The following is a 15910-nucleotide window of genomic DNA, read 5'->3' as shown; positions in this document are numbered from 1 at the left end:
AAGATGCATTGGTGGGGATCTATGGGAGGAGAGGCCTACCTCCGTCGCATACACAGGTTGGTCGCATAAGTACATTCAGATGATTATTTAAACAATGGTTGTCTGTCTTTTAACAAAAATGCTGATATTTATTGTATTTTAAAGGGGTGGCTGCTTGTGATTTCACTTTTTTTAATGTTAGTTAGTGTGTAGTGTTGCTGTTTGAGCATAAATCATATCTGCAAAGTTACGAAACTGAAAGTTCAATGCAAATGGAGATATTGTCTTTTAAAATTCTGGCAGTTTAATGCCTACAAAAACGTCTGGTAGGGACTACAAAAACATACTTTCCGGGTTTGTGAAGTAACAAACCCAGATAAACCCCGCCCTTGGGAAAAGTCAGCAAAGGGGGCGAGGCCATGCTTTATAGAAGTGTAAGAGAAAACTAGAGGTGGATATAAAAATCTATTCAAATATGAATCGCAATTCTGTCTTCTAATGATTCTAATGGATTCACAAGTTTCAAAATCAATGTTCTAAAGCCGCGGTTCTTAATAGTGTTCCTCGCGTCCCCCTACTCTGCATACGCCCTTCATCACTCTCTCTCTCTCTCTCTCACACGCTTTCTCTCTCATTTACCTCAACTCCAACAATGAACTGTTCCAATCATACACTTTTCACATAGCTATGAGGAGTTTTAAACATGGACATTCATCCAGTTACCATACTGTATTACGACTTAAATCAGGAAAATATGTTTAAAAGTATATTAAATACTTACATAAGCAGTAGCATTTACAGATAACAGCTTATCTAAAAGTATGAGACAATAACAAATATAAAACATAGGCCTACCATTAAAAGCCGTGCTTGCACAGGTTCTGCACGATCCTCTTCAATAATATCCTCTGCTTCTCAATCGAGCTCAAACTGATAAGCATGATTTACAATGCTTTTTTTACAATACAACCGGAGCACATGCCGCTGTGGTGAGGGGCGGGACATTTAGATGCACACTAGAGGCGGTTTAGCCAATCGCAACACACTGGGCTAGCTAACCAATCAGAGCCCATCGCCTATTTCTGAGGGGGGCTACATAAAAGCAGGAAATGAACAGCATGTTTCTCAGAGAAGGGACAGAGCGGTGTGGAATAAAGGTAAATTATGTGAAAAATTATACTTTTTTTTTAAGCATTAAAAAAGCATTAACATATTAAACAGCACCCCATAAACACAATCAAGCCTAGAAAAAAAAAAAAAAAAAAACCTGTGAGCTACCCCTTTAACATTTTAATGAGAATGAAAGTAAAAGAGTGTATAGAGGCCGGAATCAAAACCTTTTTTTTTTTTTTAAACCGAGCATGTATGCTAAATGTTAAGCACTAAATGTTGATGCTTTAGTATTTTTAAAGCTAAATTGCGTTATTTCTCTTGAGCTAGATGGAATTATATGACAAACAAGTTTCCCAAACATTCCCTTTGCCTTTAGTCAGACAAAGTTTTACCACAAACTCACATCACTTTTTGAACTAGTGTTACTAATATGTGTGCATATTAGGCTGGGATAGAAAGTATTTTAATATTGAAATATACACACATTTACAAAACAGCCTCACGAAAAAGCGTATCATACTTCCGTCACAAAGTTTTGGGGCTTTTTTATTTTTATTAAATCAAACATAAAGGGTCCATGTTTGTTTGTTTTTTACTCCCATTCCTCTTTCAATAGGATATTTTCATAGCATATTCCCCCAAGATTTCATTTCATTTGGTAGCATATTATCGGCTCAAAGACTCATCTCAAAGGCTTTGATATAAACAGACGCTTAATTTCAGTATCGAACACAGAACATCTCAGCCTCTCTGTATTGATTTGGTTCATATATGCAGTGGTATTGTGTCACTGGAAATTACTCCAAGACCTTGGCTGATAGACTCTTTCAATTGAGCCACACTAACCAATAAGAGAGATTTTTTTCTCCTCTTCAGTTTTGTATGAACGGATATGTTTTGAAGGTTTTTTTTTTTTCAATACCACATGCTGAAACAGTAAGGTATGATGTTTTTGATTGGATTTATGTTCAATATTATTGCTTGAATTGTCACTTGGCTTATGCACAACTGTCAAATATAAATGTCGCGGTCATGTGACCACAATTTTGAAAGAAATAAGAAATTATAAATTATATGTTTTATTATAAAAATAATCAAATGTTATATATATATATATATATATATATATATATATATATATATATATATATATATATATATATACATATATATATATACATATATATGTATATATATATATAAACTTTCATTAGGAGGTGACAGATAACCCATTGGTGTGAAAATCAAAAATTGCACATATATTAGCATAAATTGGTACAGTGTTAGCAACTGTCTTTTCACACCTTCCATTAGTCCCCTTTTCGCAGTCTTAGTCTACTCTTAGAGACCAGCTCCTGTTGGCTCCAAAGTGCAGGACTTATCAGCTCCTGGAGGCTCATGTGTCATTCCTAATGCTTGCTTGTGGTCTGTCTGTCTCTCCTTGTCTCCAGTTTGACTTTGTGGAGCTGTTGGATGGCCGTCGGCTCCTGTCGCAAGGGTTGACAGGTCTCGAGGGTCCGCCTTTTCCAGCCCAGCAGAGGAGCCTGATGCCACTTACCAGTCACGATACAGGCTTTATACAGTATATGGACTCGGGCATCTGGCACTTGGCTGTGTACAATGATGGGAAGGAGACGGAGCAGGTGTCCTTTCTCACAACTGCGATCGGTTAGTACAATATTAAAAGACAAAAATGCCATTGAAAGATTTGCTTTACATAGCGCAACAGGTGTAACTTTAAATGTGCAAATGGTAATTGCTTCTCAGGTGACATGTAAAAGAGCATTTGCACAGAGCCTTAGTGATAATAGCCATGTTTTCTGATGAACAAGGAAGTCTGGTTCACAGTGGTCGGGTACGTGACACATTCAAACTTAGCTGCTGAAATCCAATTATAATGGCAAATGTAACCGTTTCTAATCTCTTGACTTTTTTTATTTCTTGTTTTTTTTTTTCAATTCCCATTCACTGGGATGGGACGACGGTGTCATTTCATTTCTTATTACTATGCAAGCTGTCAAACAGTAGTCCTCTGGAAAGATTTTCTTGTAAACTCAAATGTATTGATTCAGACAGAAATTAAATTGCCACACAATCCTTTTGTTTGTCAAAAAAAACAGTAGGTCATAAACCATCTTAGAATGAGATGGCAATAAAATCACTTGTGCCTGAAAATATTGCAATTATGTTCATATTTCTATTTAAATCAGTTAACGTCCAAATAGGGCCAGAGTCACCATGATATGGACGATATAAGGAAAGATCATAATTTACGATGCTTAGACGGTTTGGCGCCTCTTCATTGACATGCCAGTTTGCTAATTGAAACAACATCCATGTAGTCATCGAAGGCATAAACAATCTTAACCGATCTTTGAATCATGGCGATAAAATCTTGTTTCTGAAAATGTTGACATTACATTGCTTCTATTTAGATCCAAATAGGGCCCAAGTGATATAGGGCCTCAACTGTGATATCTGGTAGATGACATAAGGAAAGATCTTCAGTTAGATTGCGGCCAAATTAATTATTGCTTAAATGCTTCCGCACCACTTCATTTGACATGGCAGTTTGCAAACTGAAATAAATGTTCTCAATTCATGTTGTCATTGCAAGCATAAAAAATCGCAAACCTAAAATGGCTTTGACAGATTATCCAAAATTATTCAAAAAATTTTCCCTAAATCAAATAGGAAATTTTTGCCTGCACCGTGCTACTTGTCAGAGCCTGTCATCACTGATATTACCCTTTTTGCATCGCCATCTCAGTCCCCCTAAACCTTTACAGAGTAATCAAGGTGGATTTGAATAAGAAAGATTTCGGAAATGAGCAGTGCTTCACTATGTCTGCGTGTGTTCTTCACTGATGGTTTGGAATACTCTTGTTACTTTTTGAGTGCCTCCCAGCAAATCCCTCTTCCAATTTGCTGTCAATTAGCATAACACCTAGTGGCCTTGATTCAATGCTTCTGACGACCGTTCCGTTCCCCTGTGCATAGCATTGGTCATTATTTGATCACATTCACGTGTGTTTTTTTGCTGTGAAAGACTTTGCAGTCCCATCCTTTGGCATCAATGATGGAGGTGATTTTGATTTTGTCCTCTCCATTCTGCGTCCTGAAAGTAGCTTTGATTAGTACGAGCGCATCAGGAGGGAGGGCAGAGCTTGAGGAAGCTGCAAGGTTTCAGCTTTCATGGAGGTGGCAGCTGAGAGCTGTTCTCACATGCTCTTTAATTAAACGCTCCCGGGCCATGGTCCATCTGCAACCGGAGTTGGGAGGGGTTTACCACCCTCTCGATCGATGCAAGTGTGTCTGCCACACATCTATTTCTGCTGTTCCAGCTCGTCAGGAGGAAAGACGGCACTGTGCCTTACCACCCCGAATGAAAATGAAATGCAATACCATATATACGACATATGACATGGTGGTTTAGAGTGGTGGAAGATGAGGAGAGAAAGACACAGTCTGTTTATCCTGTGTTCAGTGCTCTTGGATGCAGCCACCATTGGGAGTTTGTTGGCCACCTGCGGTTCAGGGCCAAGACAGTGGGCTTTAGAGAAAGAAGGTCTGGAACATGAGTCATGCCCGAGTTGATTTGACTCTGAGCTGTGGGGCTCAGAGGGAGGCAGAAAGAGGAGGTGAAGAAAGAAGAAAAAAGAGACAGCGAGGGTGAGAAAGACCGAAAAGAAATAGGTCAGGTGGATGGTGATCTTCTGCACCCAATTTCTGTAAAGAAGCACTAAATGTTAAACTCAAGACTTAAGGTTTTACCTTTTGAACCTGTTTTTCTTTCATTTTTTTCATTTCATCTTGCTGTATGTCAAGAGCTCTCTCGTGCTTATTGGAATTTTTTGGTAAGACAAAAAAAAAAAAAAAACACTTAAATGAAACATTACCTGACATCTCAATGAAGTCTCTGGAGCTATAAGTGCAACCTCTGAGCAATACAAATTTCCTCTGGGTACACATATGCCATGGTCCATAAGGGACCTGAAGTGTTGAATATCTCTATTGTTCTTGCTCTTCCTTTCTCTGTGACTCTATTTTTGTTTTCTTTCTTTTTTATTTCTTTATGCCTCTCTACGTTCTCTCTATAATTCTCCTGACTCCTCATTACAAAGCTAAGGCGTCCGTACCATGTGCGACACAGCCTTATTTGTCACCACCATGTGGTCTTCTGTTGTCAAAGTTATCAAGGATGCTTCTCTAGCTGTGCCTTGCTGATTGCTCTAGTCCTTCAGCTTTCAGAAAAACTGACATGACTTCATCAACAATTATAATATAAGATATTTATATAGATTGAAGTCAAGGACAGTAGTCTTGTGCTATACAAGAGCACACAAAGCTAATTAATGTCAGATCAGTAGAAGAGATTAAAGGTGGTGTGCGTTATCATTACTATTGCTCGGACTCAGGGTTAGTCATTAGAGCAAACCTGATAAACAATTTAATTTGAATGAACAGCTCTTAATACATTAATTATTATTAATACACTTTTCGGACCAACACAAACATTCAATTGCTGTCAGTGTGATGGATTTTATTTATTTGCTGATTTATTTATTTATTTCTGGCATGACACAATATTTTCCTCGCACTATGAATAAAACTGGCCAAATAGTAAGATTTGTGCATTTGGTCACATGTCCAAAGATGCTGCTGTTATATAAAACGTTAAAGGGATATTCCACCCCAAAATGAAAATGTTGTCATTAATCACTTACCCCCATGCCGTTCCAAATCCATAAAGGCTTTGTTCATCTTCGGAACACAATTTAAGATATTTTCACAAATTAAGATAAATTAACTTTTAAATTAAATTAAATTTTAACTTTTAACAGTTAATGGGACAGTCACAAGCCTCCCGGTTTTCATTCAAAATAGCTTAAATTGTGTTCCGAAGATGTACAAAGCTTTTACGGGTTTGGAACTACATGGGGGTGAGTAATTAATGACAAAAAATTTCAAATCAGCGGTATTCCTTTAATACTTTTATACTTTTTGTCTTTTGTTCTTTTCCTTGACAAATGAGTGACAGAAACTGAAAGGTGCACAGCATGTTTTCGTAAGCGCCACCTAATTTCACGAAGTGATTTGTGTGTTAATCTAGACCTGCCTGCCCTTTTTTCTTCTTCCATTGGATTAAACCGACAAATCATGTGACCAAATCATTTGACCAAATTTCTATGCTGAATATTTTTGTTGGTGTTTACAGGTCACATTTATTGTTGCTTTCACCCAAATTGGTGGGAAAATGGCTGCCAAATCTAATAGACTTTTAGGAGGAATCAAAGCCATATGTTGAGACCAAAATATAATTTGACATAACACAGGAAGGTGGATACTTCGAACTTGGACCAATAAGCAACCATTAGCCACCACCAGAACACTCTAGCAAACTCATAGCAGCACTCAAAGCTCTGCAGTATTATGCCGATGATTTTTAACAGGCTAGCAAGACAAATTTCCTTCAGAAAGGTTATAAAAAGTTATTTTCCTTTAGAAATGTACAATAGGAATTCCTTTTGGTGCTACGACTGGCATGGAAATTATACACCTCATCTATGAATCTTTGTATGTTACGGATAGTCAGGTTAAAAATTTCAGCAGAGCTATCTATAGAGTTCTTGTGTTCTCTGTGTGTGGCACCAATGAAAGCCTTAAAAGCATTTAGAAACACGGACTCTTTCTTTTTCAAATTCACAGCTGGACACTGACTTCTCGGTCTCTGCTTAGAGATGGAATTATACGTGACAGTTCTGAAGGAAAGTGCAGGGTTTAGACTACAGGTACTGAACTCAGATCAATCGTAGTGTCAGAAATACATTACGTAAGAGTGACAGAGATGCAGCTAGAGATAGATTGTGCTCATCTAATACATGAGGAGTGCATCTCTAAGCATTATCAAGATGGAAAAGAAGCAAAAAACCATCTCATGTATAATTGCTTATGTATAACTGGCTTAATTTATCTTACAGAACTACACATGCACAGTCACTCATAGCCACTGTAGGCTTTCGAGAGACCTGTATGTGCTCTCTGCTTAGAAATGGAAGATGGAAGCCATCAAAATCCTTACCAAAGTCTTGATTGGCTCAGCGTACCAGGGGGATAGGCAAGATAGCCTTTTCCTCTCACATCAAGAGACTTGTGCTTTTAAAACTCTTTCAAAAACCTTCTCTGCAGCACAAGCTAGTTACCGCCCTCCCTTCTTCTTTTTCTCCCCCTTTCCTCGGTTCAGCTTCCCGTCTTTTGCATCCTCTGCGATGATTGACTCTCTTGAGGAAAGGGAAGGCTCACATTTCCAGCCCTTTGTCCAACACAAAAGCATCTTTGTAGCGAGAGCTCAGCCTCGGGTACACCAGCGATATGAAGGGAACCTTAGAGAGGGAATATTTTTCACCGTTATTTCATGTTTAATTCAGGTTTTGTCTGATTTCAGCTGCACAGAGTTGAGCGTGGATAAAAAAAAAAAATAATACATTTGCAGAGTTTGACGTCAAATTTTGGTAATTGCATATTGTCATTTAAGTGTCGCCACTGATGAAATTGTCTCCACCACTTTATGGATTTATTTATCATTTTTTTTCTTTGTGATTTTTATGACAAGTGAACAGATTTGTTTGCTTTAAAGTTTGCCTCCTTTGCAGTTGTTATCAGTCGCGGAAAGTGATTCATACTTAGCATTTGGTAGTTGATCCATGTATTTATCCACTGAGCTACAGAATAGATGGCGACAGATGTAGGAATGAGGTTTTCAAATAAATGCCACAAGTTCATTTGAGGACTTTAACTGGTCATCAAGGATGATTGCAAATCACTCTATAATGAGTTTTGTTAAAAAATAACTTGAAATGTACTTATTTATTTATTTATTAAGATTCTTGGCACTTTCTACTGCAATTTTTTGCAGTTTGGACTACTCTATTACAGACTGAATCACTGCATTCATACATTATATAAACCATTTATGCATATGTATGAACAAGCTAATTAATATTCAAAAGATAAGTCTTAAATTTGTGAGTCCGCTAGATTGCTTATTTAAGATAGATACCTAAATACTTCTTGAGTGCACAATTAGCAAATATGCTATTTGTGAATATGCGTGCATGCGCGACCTGTTTACAAATGATTGGAATTCATTAACATACACACATTTAAAGATACAGGTTGTAGGACCTGCCACTAGAGGGCGCACTATCAAAATAATAACAATCATGTTGTTTGATGTCAGTGTGTGAATATGTGATGTGTCTACCAATAATCAAGCACCACTTCTTCACTCCAAGAGTCTGTCTAATATATCCGCAATCTGTAACAAACCTCTTTTTTACTCTTGCTTGAAATCAGAAATCTTGTAATTGACATGTCAGCATTCCTTGCATTTAAATTAGCACGCTTCACTAAAGACGGTTGTTATATGGAGTTTTCATTAGCCGTGTCACTGGATGTGTCATGCACTCATGTTTGTTTTGCAATGGTCAATGTTAGTGCTGTGACACAAAAACAGCTGCGCTAATTATGGTGAGTTACTTATTAGGCTGAATTAAATTCGTCAAGTGGCTCCACTTGTGTCCCACTTCACCTTTGACCTGCTAACTAACAGAAAATGTCACCCTTTATTTTCTCTTATTTATGGAAAGTGTATACATTTTCTTGTACTTGATTTGTTTTAAAAAGACCTAGCTAGCATGCACACATTGGGCCTCATTCAAGAAACACGAGCAGAACGAATATTTGTGTAAATCATTCGGAAAGACATTTTGACGTAAACTTTCAAATGAAAATGTATTTTGAAATTGTTAGTTGGTGCGAAATAAATTTACACCTCCTCCCTGCCACGTGTAAATGGTGCATAAAACATTAAAACTTTCTGTATTATTTTACTCAAACTGAAGACACTGCATTTGTATGCACTATGTATTATAATGATATTTAACGAGTTAATTTGCCCTGTCTGTTTTTAGTTTTTTACTCTTTAACTTATGGTAAAACGCAGAACTTGTCACTGTCCCTTTTCACACAGCTGTCCAATCACAGTGGAGGAGGGGCGGGGCAAACACTACATTGATCAACCATCATACTGTACAACACAAACAATGGAGAAGTTAATATTGCTGGTTACTGTATTTTTATATTCAGTAATATTCTTCAAAATAAGATACTTGTAACATGTTACTGCCATTGATATTCCAAATCATAGCAAACAACGCATCACTCCACAAAAATGTAGTGTTTGTCAGCTGGCTAAAAACGCTCTGGTGAACACACGTTAATTTATTAATTTATTGTTAGGCATATAGCCTATTAGTTTCTTAACATGCAATATAAATTGCCAAACCTGAGAATTGAGTCAAGGATTCCACACCATTCCTAGACACGTAATTTGCTTAGCTGTAATTCATAGGTGAGGAATATGCTAATTGTGAATATGCGTGCATGCGCGACCTGTTTACAAATGATTGGAATTCATTAACATACACACATTTAAAGATACAGGTTGTAGGACCTGCAACTAGAGGGCGCACTATCAAAATAATAACAATCATGTTGTTTGATGATGCTAAAAAGGAGCATGGAATGATGGGATTTGTTGTCTTCTACCCAACCGCTGAGTTTAACGATTTGCGCGAGTAGATTAAATACAAAGTCAATGCAAAGACACGATCAGACTATGGATACGTCAGTAAAGGCGGTAACAAAGGGTAACTAACGTCATTAGATTCATATCCATGCTACATACTCCGATACAGTAGGTGGCGGTATGCACCTGATAAGCCATGGTTGCAATCTGCCACAAAACTAAGAAGAAGAAGAAGAAGAACTAACGTCATTGACAGGCGACTGCACTGCCCCGTGTCACTGTTTAGAATGGGAATTTTCTCATGATTTACAAGTAGTTGAAAACATTAGATATATTGTTAGTAATCAGCTGGACAAATTTTTTTTCATTTTGCAGATGCTATCGATGACTGTCCTAGTAACTGTTTTGGTAATGGAGATTGTGTGGCCGGAAATTGCCGCTGTTTTCCTGGATTCAGAGGACCCGACTGCAGCAGGGGTGAGATTTCGGTTTACCTGCACCTCCATTAACCTCCCTTTCTTTATTACTTTCAGTCCTTCATGGCCTGCAATATTTCTCTGTCACTCTTTCATTTTCCCTTCCTTAAAACTATATATAACCATGGTAACTATTGTTTTCAACTCTGTATTAGACACAGTAAAATAAGTGATTGTAATAATAAATATGCATGTTTGTATGTCGATTTTTGTGTATGTGTATTCGTATAAAAGTGTGAGGATTAATAAATAAAAGACTATAAAGTCAGATAAAAATATGTTCATTTGGACATTTCAAAATGTATGCATTAGAATTTACATTATAGTTATGTAGTAACTGTAGCATTTTTTTGGCAGGCATTAAAGTAACCATTTATCTTTTGCGCTGTCACTTTAAAATCGATTTCCACATTAGAATACAGTTGCTAAGTCCTTTTTGCAAGTTTCTAGTGTATTCTAGACTCTTGATCGTTCGCTTTTCAGAAATCACTTGTTCATACTCAAAACTTCTGGATCAATATGGTCTCACTCACTTTTACCACAGTAATGTTCACTACAATGGTCATATTGATTTTTACACAGACATGAGTCCAGCAGACCAGCACAAGCAGTATGTTTGTTTTGTTTTTTAAGCTACATTTGGCAGACCTTTTACATTTTGTGTGTACTCTTTCCAGCGTCCTGTCCAGTGCTTTGCAGTGGGAATGGTCAGTACCTCAAAGGCCGCTGCATGTGTCACAGCGGTTGGAAAGGGTCTGAATGTGACATTTCTACCAACCAGTGCATCGACATTACCTGCAGCGGACATGGCACATGCATTGTGGGAACTTGCATCTGTAATCCTGGCTACAAAGGGGAGAACTGTGAAGAAGGTAATAGAGGGAGTAAAACAAAAATAATTAATATTTTTTTTTTATGTTTCTGAAAGATGTCTCTTATGCTCACCAAAACTGCATTTATTCAATAAAAAATACAGTTAAAAAGACAGTACTGTTAATAAATACTATTATATTATTATTAGCATATGTATTTATATTTATAGTTTCTATTTTCCTACAAGCATTTCTCCAGTCCTTCAAAAATCATTCCTCTATGCTGGCTTGATGATCGAGAAAATGTTCTTATTGTTATCAAATATATATATATTTAGATATAGAAATATATGTAAAAAATTAATCATGATTGTATGTGATTAATTGCAATTAATCGCATTATGCACAAAACTAATAATGCATTCAAAAGTAGTGTATTGTGCACTTTTTTTTTCATTTAAAAGTACTGCTATATGATCAAAAGTGCAATAACATTTGGTTACCAAAGCCTGGTTCGTTTGACTAATAATTACTTACATTTATATAGCACTCAAAGTGCTTTACATAGTCAGGGGGTATCTCCTCATCCACCACCAGCGTGTAGCATCCACCTGGATGATGCAACGACAGCCATATTGCGCCGGAACACAACTAGTGTGATAGTGTGCATTCTTTTAAATTCAAATTTTAAATTAAATATTAATTAAATTTAAATTTATGCATTTAGAAGACGCTTTTATCCAAAGCGACTTACAGTGCATTCAGGCTATCAATTTTTACCTATCATGTGTTCCCGGGTAATCAAACCCCCAACCTTGATAACGCAATGCTCTACCAATTGAGCTACAGGAACACTTTTCTGTTATAAAATAACAGTGAACAGAAGTTTGTGAATGCTGATCCTTGAAAAAAAATTTCTTGCACCAAATTGCACAGAAATGGAGAAAGAGGCCCTTTGTGGCCTTTTTGAATATGCATATGTACACTTCTGAATATTTAAGATGGGTGTACATGATCTTCTGAGTTTGTAGCGGGCCCGTAAGTATCTGACTCGTCTAGTTATGCATAGAAAGTCTCCTCGCTCCTTTACATGCATTATGGATACTTCTGAGGGTCCAAAGCAATCCATTAAGGGATGAACAATTCTTTTGTGTCAAGATCCAATAAGCTGAATTTGCTCTGAGAAGTCCGTTATGAGACTACAGCGGCCCAACGAGAGCGCCGACCAAGGCTTGAAGACATAAGATTAAAGTAGCCATTGTGTTTGGCAGTTTTTGACGGCTCTCATTTCAAGATGAAAAATGATCTAGCCGATTTTGACAAATGGTATGTTCTGACTCCTCTGACCCCCGGCAATTCTATTTCGGGTCTCACCGTTGGCCGTTTGAGTAAGAGAATGTCGATGCTGGCCCTTTAACGGTTCTATCTTTCTTCGCCGCGACCTTCAGGCAGTGATGATTAATTGCCAGGAGAGAGACTCTTGTCAATAAGCCTATGATCTCTGTGCCTTGTTCCCAAACCATCTGCTAAGAGACCTGAACTCCTGCTTATCTATAGGAAAGGCCTCTCCACCCATTTGTGTCACGGTAAAGGGAGTCGGCAATGTTTCGACTCCATCTCTCCTCTCCCATCATGTCCCAGCTGGCCTCATGTTAGCCATCTGTGAGGGAACATTCTTGGTTCATACCTTCATTTTCTAATGGATATACACTACTGTTCAAAAGTTTGGGGTTAGTGAGGGTTTTTTTATTTATTTATTTTAAACAAAACGGGCAGTAAAGACTTAAGTGTTACCAAAAAAAGTCTTTCAAATTAATGCAAAAAAAAAAAAAACATGCAAAAAAAAACAATAATTAAAATATATATGTAATGGTTTCATTAACTTTTTTCAACAATGGTATTAAAGCAGTAAATCAGCACATTAGAATAATTTCTGAAGGATCATGTGACACTGAAGACTGGAGTAGTGATGCTGAAATTTTTTGCTTTAAATTGTAATATTTTTTCACAATATTACTGTTTTTACTGTATTTTTATCAAATAAATGCCGGCCAAATATACTTTACTGGCTTCTTCTAGTTTCATAATTTGTAATCACTTAATATACCTTCCTGGAGGATCCTTATAATTCCCAATACATCGAAACTCCGATCCTATGACTGTTGTGCAAAATTCAGAATTAAAAATTGTCTCATATCAGTTCATAGAATTTGAATAAGGCCACACCCACAGGAATTTCAATTGGAAATTGACAAGAAAGAGAAATTTACAGAATTGCAATTAAAATAATTTAAAAGGAAAAAAAAATAAATTTAAATAAATTTAAATTTTGGGAAATCGAGTATTATTTCGCCCTGGTTACTAAACAAATAATTCTTTCTATATAGCAATATAGTTAACTATCAACCATTTGTTTGTGTGGTCATGAATTCTATATTTTTTTTTCCATTCATGCATTCTATGAGCGAGATTGTTGAAAGATACTGTTTTTGGCATTTTTGCGTTGAGTTATTGAGAATTAACAGGAAATGTAGTGACGGGGAAAACTACTACAGTCAAACTATCAGCCCCAACATGCATTCTATAGTATTCTAGAATTTGCTTTAACATTCTATTGTTAATTTGCTTGTTCCATCATCCTATCATTCATTTGTTCATTTAAGTATTCAGTAGTTTAGCAATCTGCTGTTTTGGCATATATTCACTCCTATCGTTCTATATCTACCTATAAATCTTAAAAATGTCAAAAATCTTGTCAAATATGGGTTTTCTAGTTAAAAAACAGACATTGGTGCATTTTGTTTGCTACCTCAGTTCAAGTTCAGAAATCCAATTGGAATCTAAAAAGAATTGTCCGTTCAGTATTGAATGGTGCACAAACCTTCTGCCTAATATATTCTACCACCCCCCCCCCCCACCAAATATAGTTTTTCCACATATATCATATTTGAAGTCAAATGGGTTTGAAATGAAGTTTTATTATCACTTCAATCAATTTTAATTTCTTTTGCGAACCTCCGTCTTTAGAATATTTGTCTGGGGTGACTGATCCATAGCATATTCTTCAACGAGGATTAGAAATTAATTTAGAGTAAAGTGGGTACAGGGAGATGAGGCTTTTGCCCATGGGCCATTGTAGGTGTCCTTGTTTGCATTCTGTCACGCATGGTTTTGGGTTCACAGTAAGTGGGGGGACCACATCCAGCATCGCTTTTCAATTTATCAGAACATGCTCCGGCTGTGCCAGTATTTTCCCTTCCCGCCGCTGAGAGGAAATCTTATTACCAGCAACTAGAGGAGTCAAAGAGAGAGCAACACTCTTCCCACCTGCCAGTTTACTGCACGACGGTCAATGTGGCCATTTAATTTGACCATTTGTAAATCCTGTTTCTCTCATGGTTTTTGGAAATGTCAGACCTCATCAAGATGCGGCTGGGTATGTGGTGTGCTCTCCGCTGCAAGAGCTAAACATCTAGAGTCATTTTTTTTTTTTGGGCCTGGGATGGATGACTGAGACTTGAGTCATACTTTGAAAGGAAGAGGAACAGCAGGGGACACTGAGCTACGAGTTTAATGTGAACACATGCATCTGTTCAAGTTTTGATCTAGAGCACTTGTCTTTGATGATGAGTTTGGTCTGATGGGAAATGGTTTCACTGGTGTATTTTTACTTTGAATTCTGCTTCTGAATTATCTTTTGATGTGAAAATGAGTCAGTTAATACCTGCTTTATGTGTTTTCCTATGTGCAGTGGACTGCCTGGACCCGACCTGCTCAGGGAGAGGTGTCTGTGTACGCGGAGAGTGCCACTGTTTTGTAGGCTGGGGAGGTCCTGGATGCGAGAATCCTCGTACTTCCTGTATGGAGCAGTGCTCTGGGCATGGGACCTTTTTGGCTGATACCAACACCTGTAATTGTGACCCCAACTGGACTGGTCACGACTGCTCTACAGGTCAGAACAGTGGTAGAATGATGTCCCAATTATGTGCACTTTATATGTTTTCCTATTTCAGCCTTGTTACGGTATTTATTTGTTTTCACAAAATGAACATTAGGAAGAATTATACTTAATTATTTTCATTTATGTGCACCAGTTCATTTCTATACTATTTTAGTGTGAGTACTTTTGAGTTATCCTAATATTTTCATTTTACTCAGTTAACTTTGTGTTTTAGTTTGTGTAATTTTAGTACTTTAATTTAAACTGTTTAAGTTAGTCATTCAAGTTTTTATTATGTTTTCTTTTCTTTTTGATAGTTTTATATTACAACACTCACAATACAATTATAAAACAATGATGGCAATACATCAGATTATGAAAATAAAATAGGATGCAAATTACAAATCAAATTGACTTTACCTTCATTAACCTCTAACAACACTGAACTAAAACACATTTTGATTTCAGTAAAACAAAGAGATTGGACTAGTTCATGTAAATTTAGATTTTGCACATTTTGGAAGATATATATAGATATATATATATATATATATATATATATATATATATATATATATATATATATATATATATAAAAATTTAAATTAAATTTATGCATTTAGCCGACGCTTTTATCCAAGGCGACTTACAGTGCATTTAGGCTATCAATTTTTACCTATCATGTGTTCCCGGGGAATCGAACCCTCAACCTTGTGCTTGGTAGCGCAATGCTCTACCAATTGAGAAACAGGAACACTAAAATAAATATAAATATATAAAACATGTCGCAACATTTGCACTGAGCAATTCTCATATTCAGAGAAATATTGTTTTTTTTTTTTGACCTTTGACAATTACTAATCATTATTATCACTATAATAATTATCTCATCACCTGCCTAATCTGATCATATCGCATATCTGTGTCTCAGAGCACACTATGGCGACAGTGTTAGCATCAAACTAATCTGAAGGGCAAATTGTACACCTGTGTTTTTGAA

General features: G+C 36.7%; 1 protein-coding gene across 7 annotated transcripts in view; it reads left to right on the top strand.

Annotated features, from left to right (window-relative positions):
• LOC132122944 (teneurin-4-like) overlaps positions 1–15910 on the top strand; it is a 243029-nt gene that overhangs the window by 140791 nt on the left and 86328 nt on the right. For all 7 annotated transcript variants that reach the window (XM_059533466.1, XM_059533463.1, XM_059533467.1 and 4 more), the window contains 5 exons: positions 1–56; positions 2544–2760; positions 10058–10159; positions 10836–11030; positions 14722–14922. The exon at positions 1–56 is cut by the window's left edge and continues 159 nt beyond it. In XM_059533466.1, coding sequence (XP_059389449.1) covers positions 1–56; positions 2544–2760; positions 10058–10159; positions 10836–11030; positions 14722–14922 — 771 coding nt within the window. The remainder of the gene's footprint in view (positions 57–2543; positions 2761–10057; positions 10160–10835; positions 11031–14721; positions 14923–15910) is intronic.

This window comes from Carassius carassius, chromosome 41 (genome assembly GCF_963082965.1).
Source record: "Carassius carassius chromosome 41, fCarCar2.1, whole genome shotgun sequence".
NCBI lineage: Eukaryota > Metazoa > Chordata > Actinopteri > Cypriniformes > Cyprinidae > Carassius > Carassius carassius.
The sequence above is the reverse complement of the archived record's forward strand: the minus strand, read 5'-3'. Positions and strand labels throughout refer to the sequence as shown.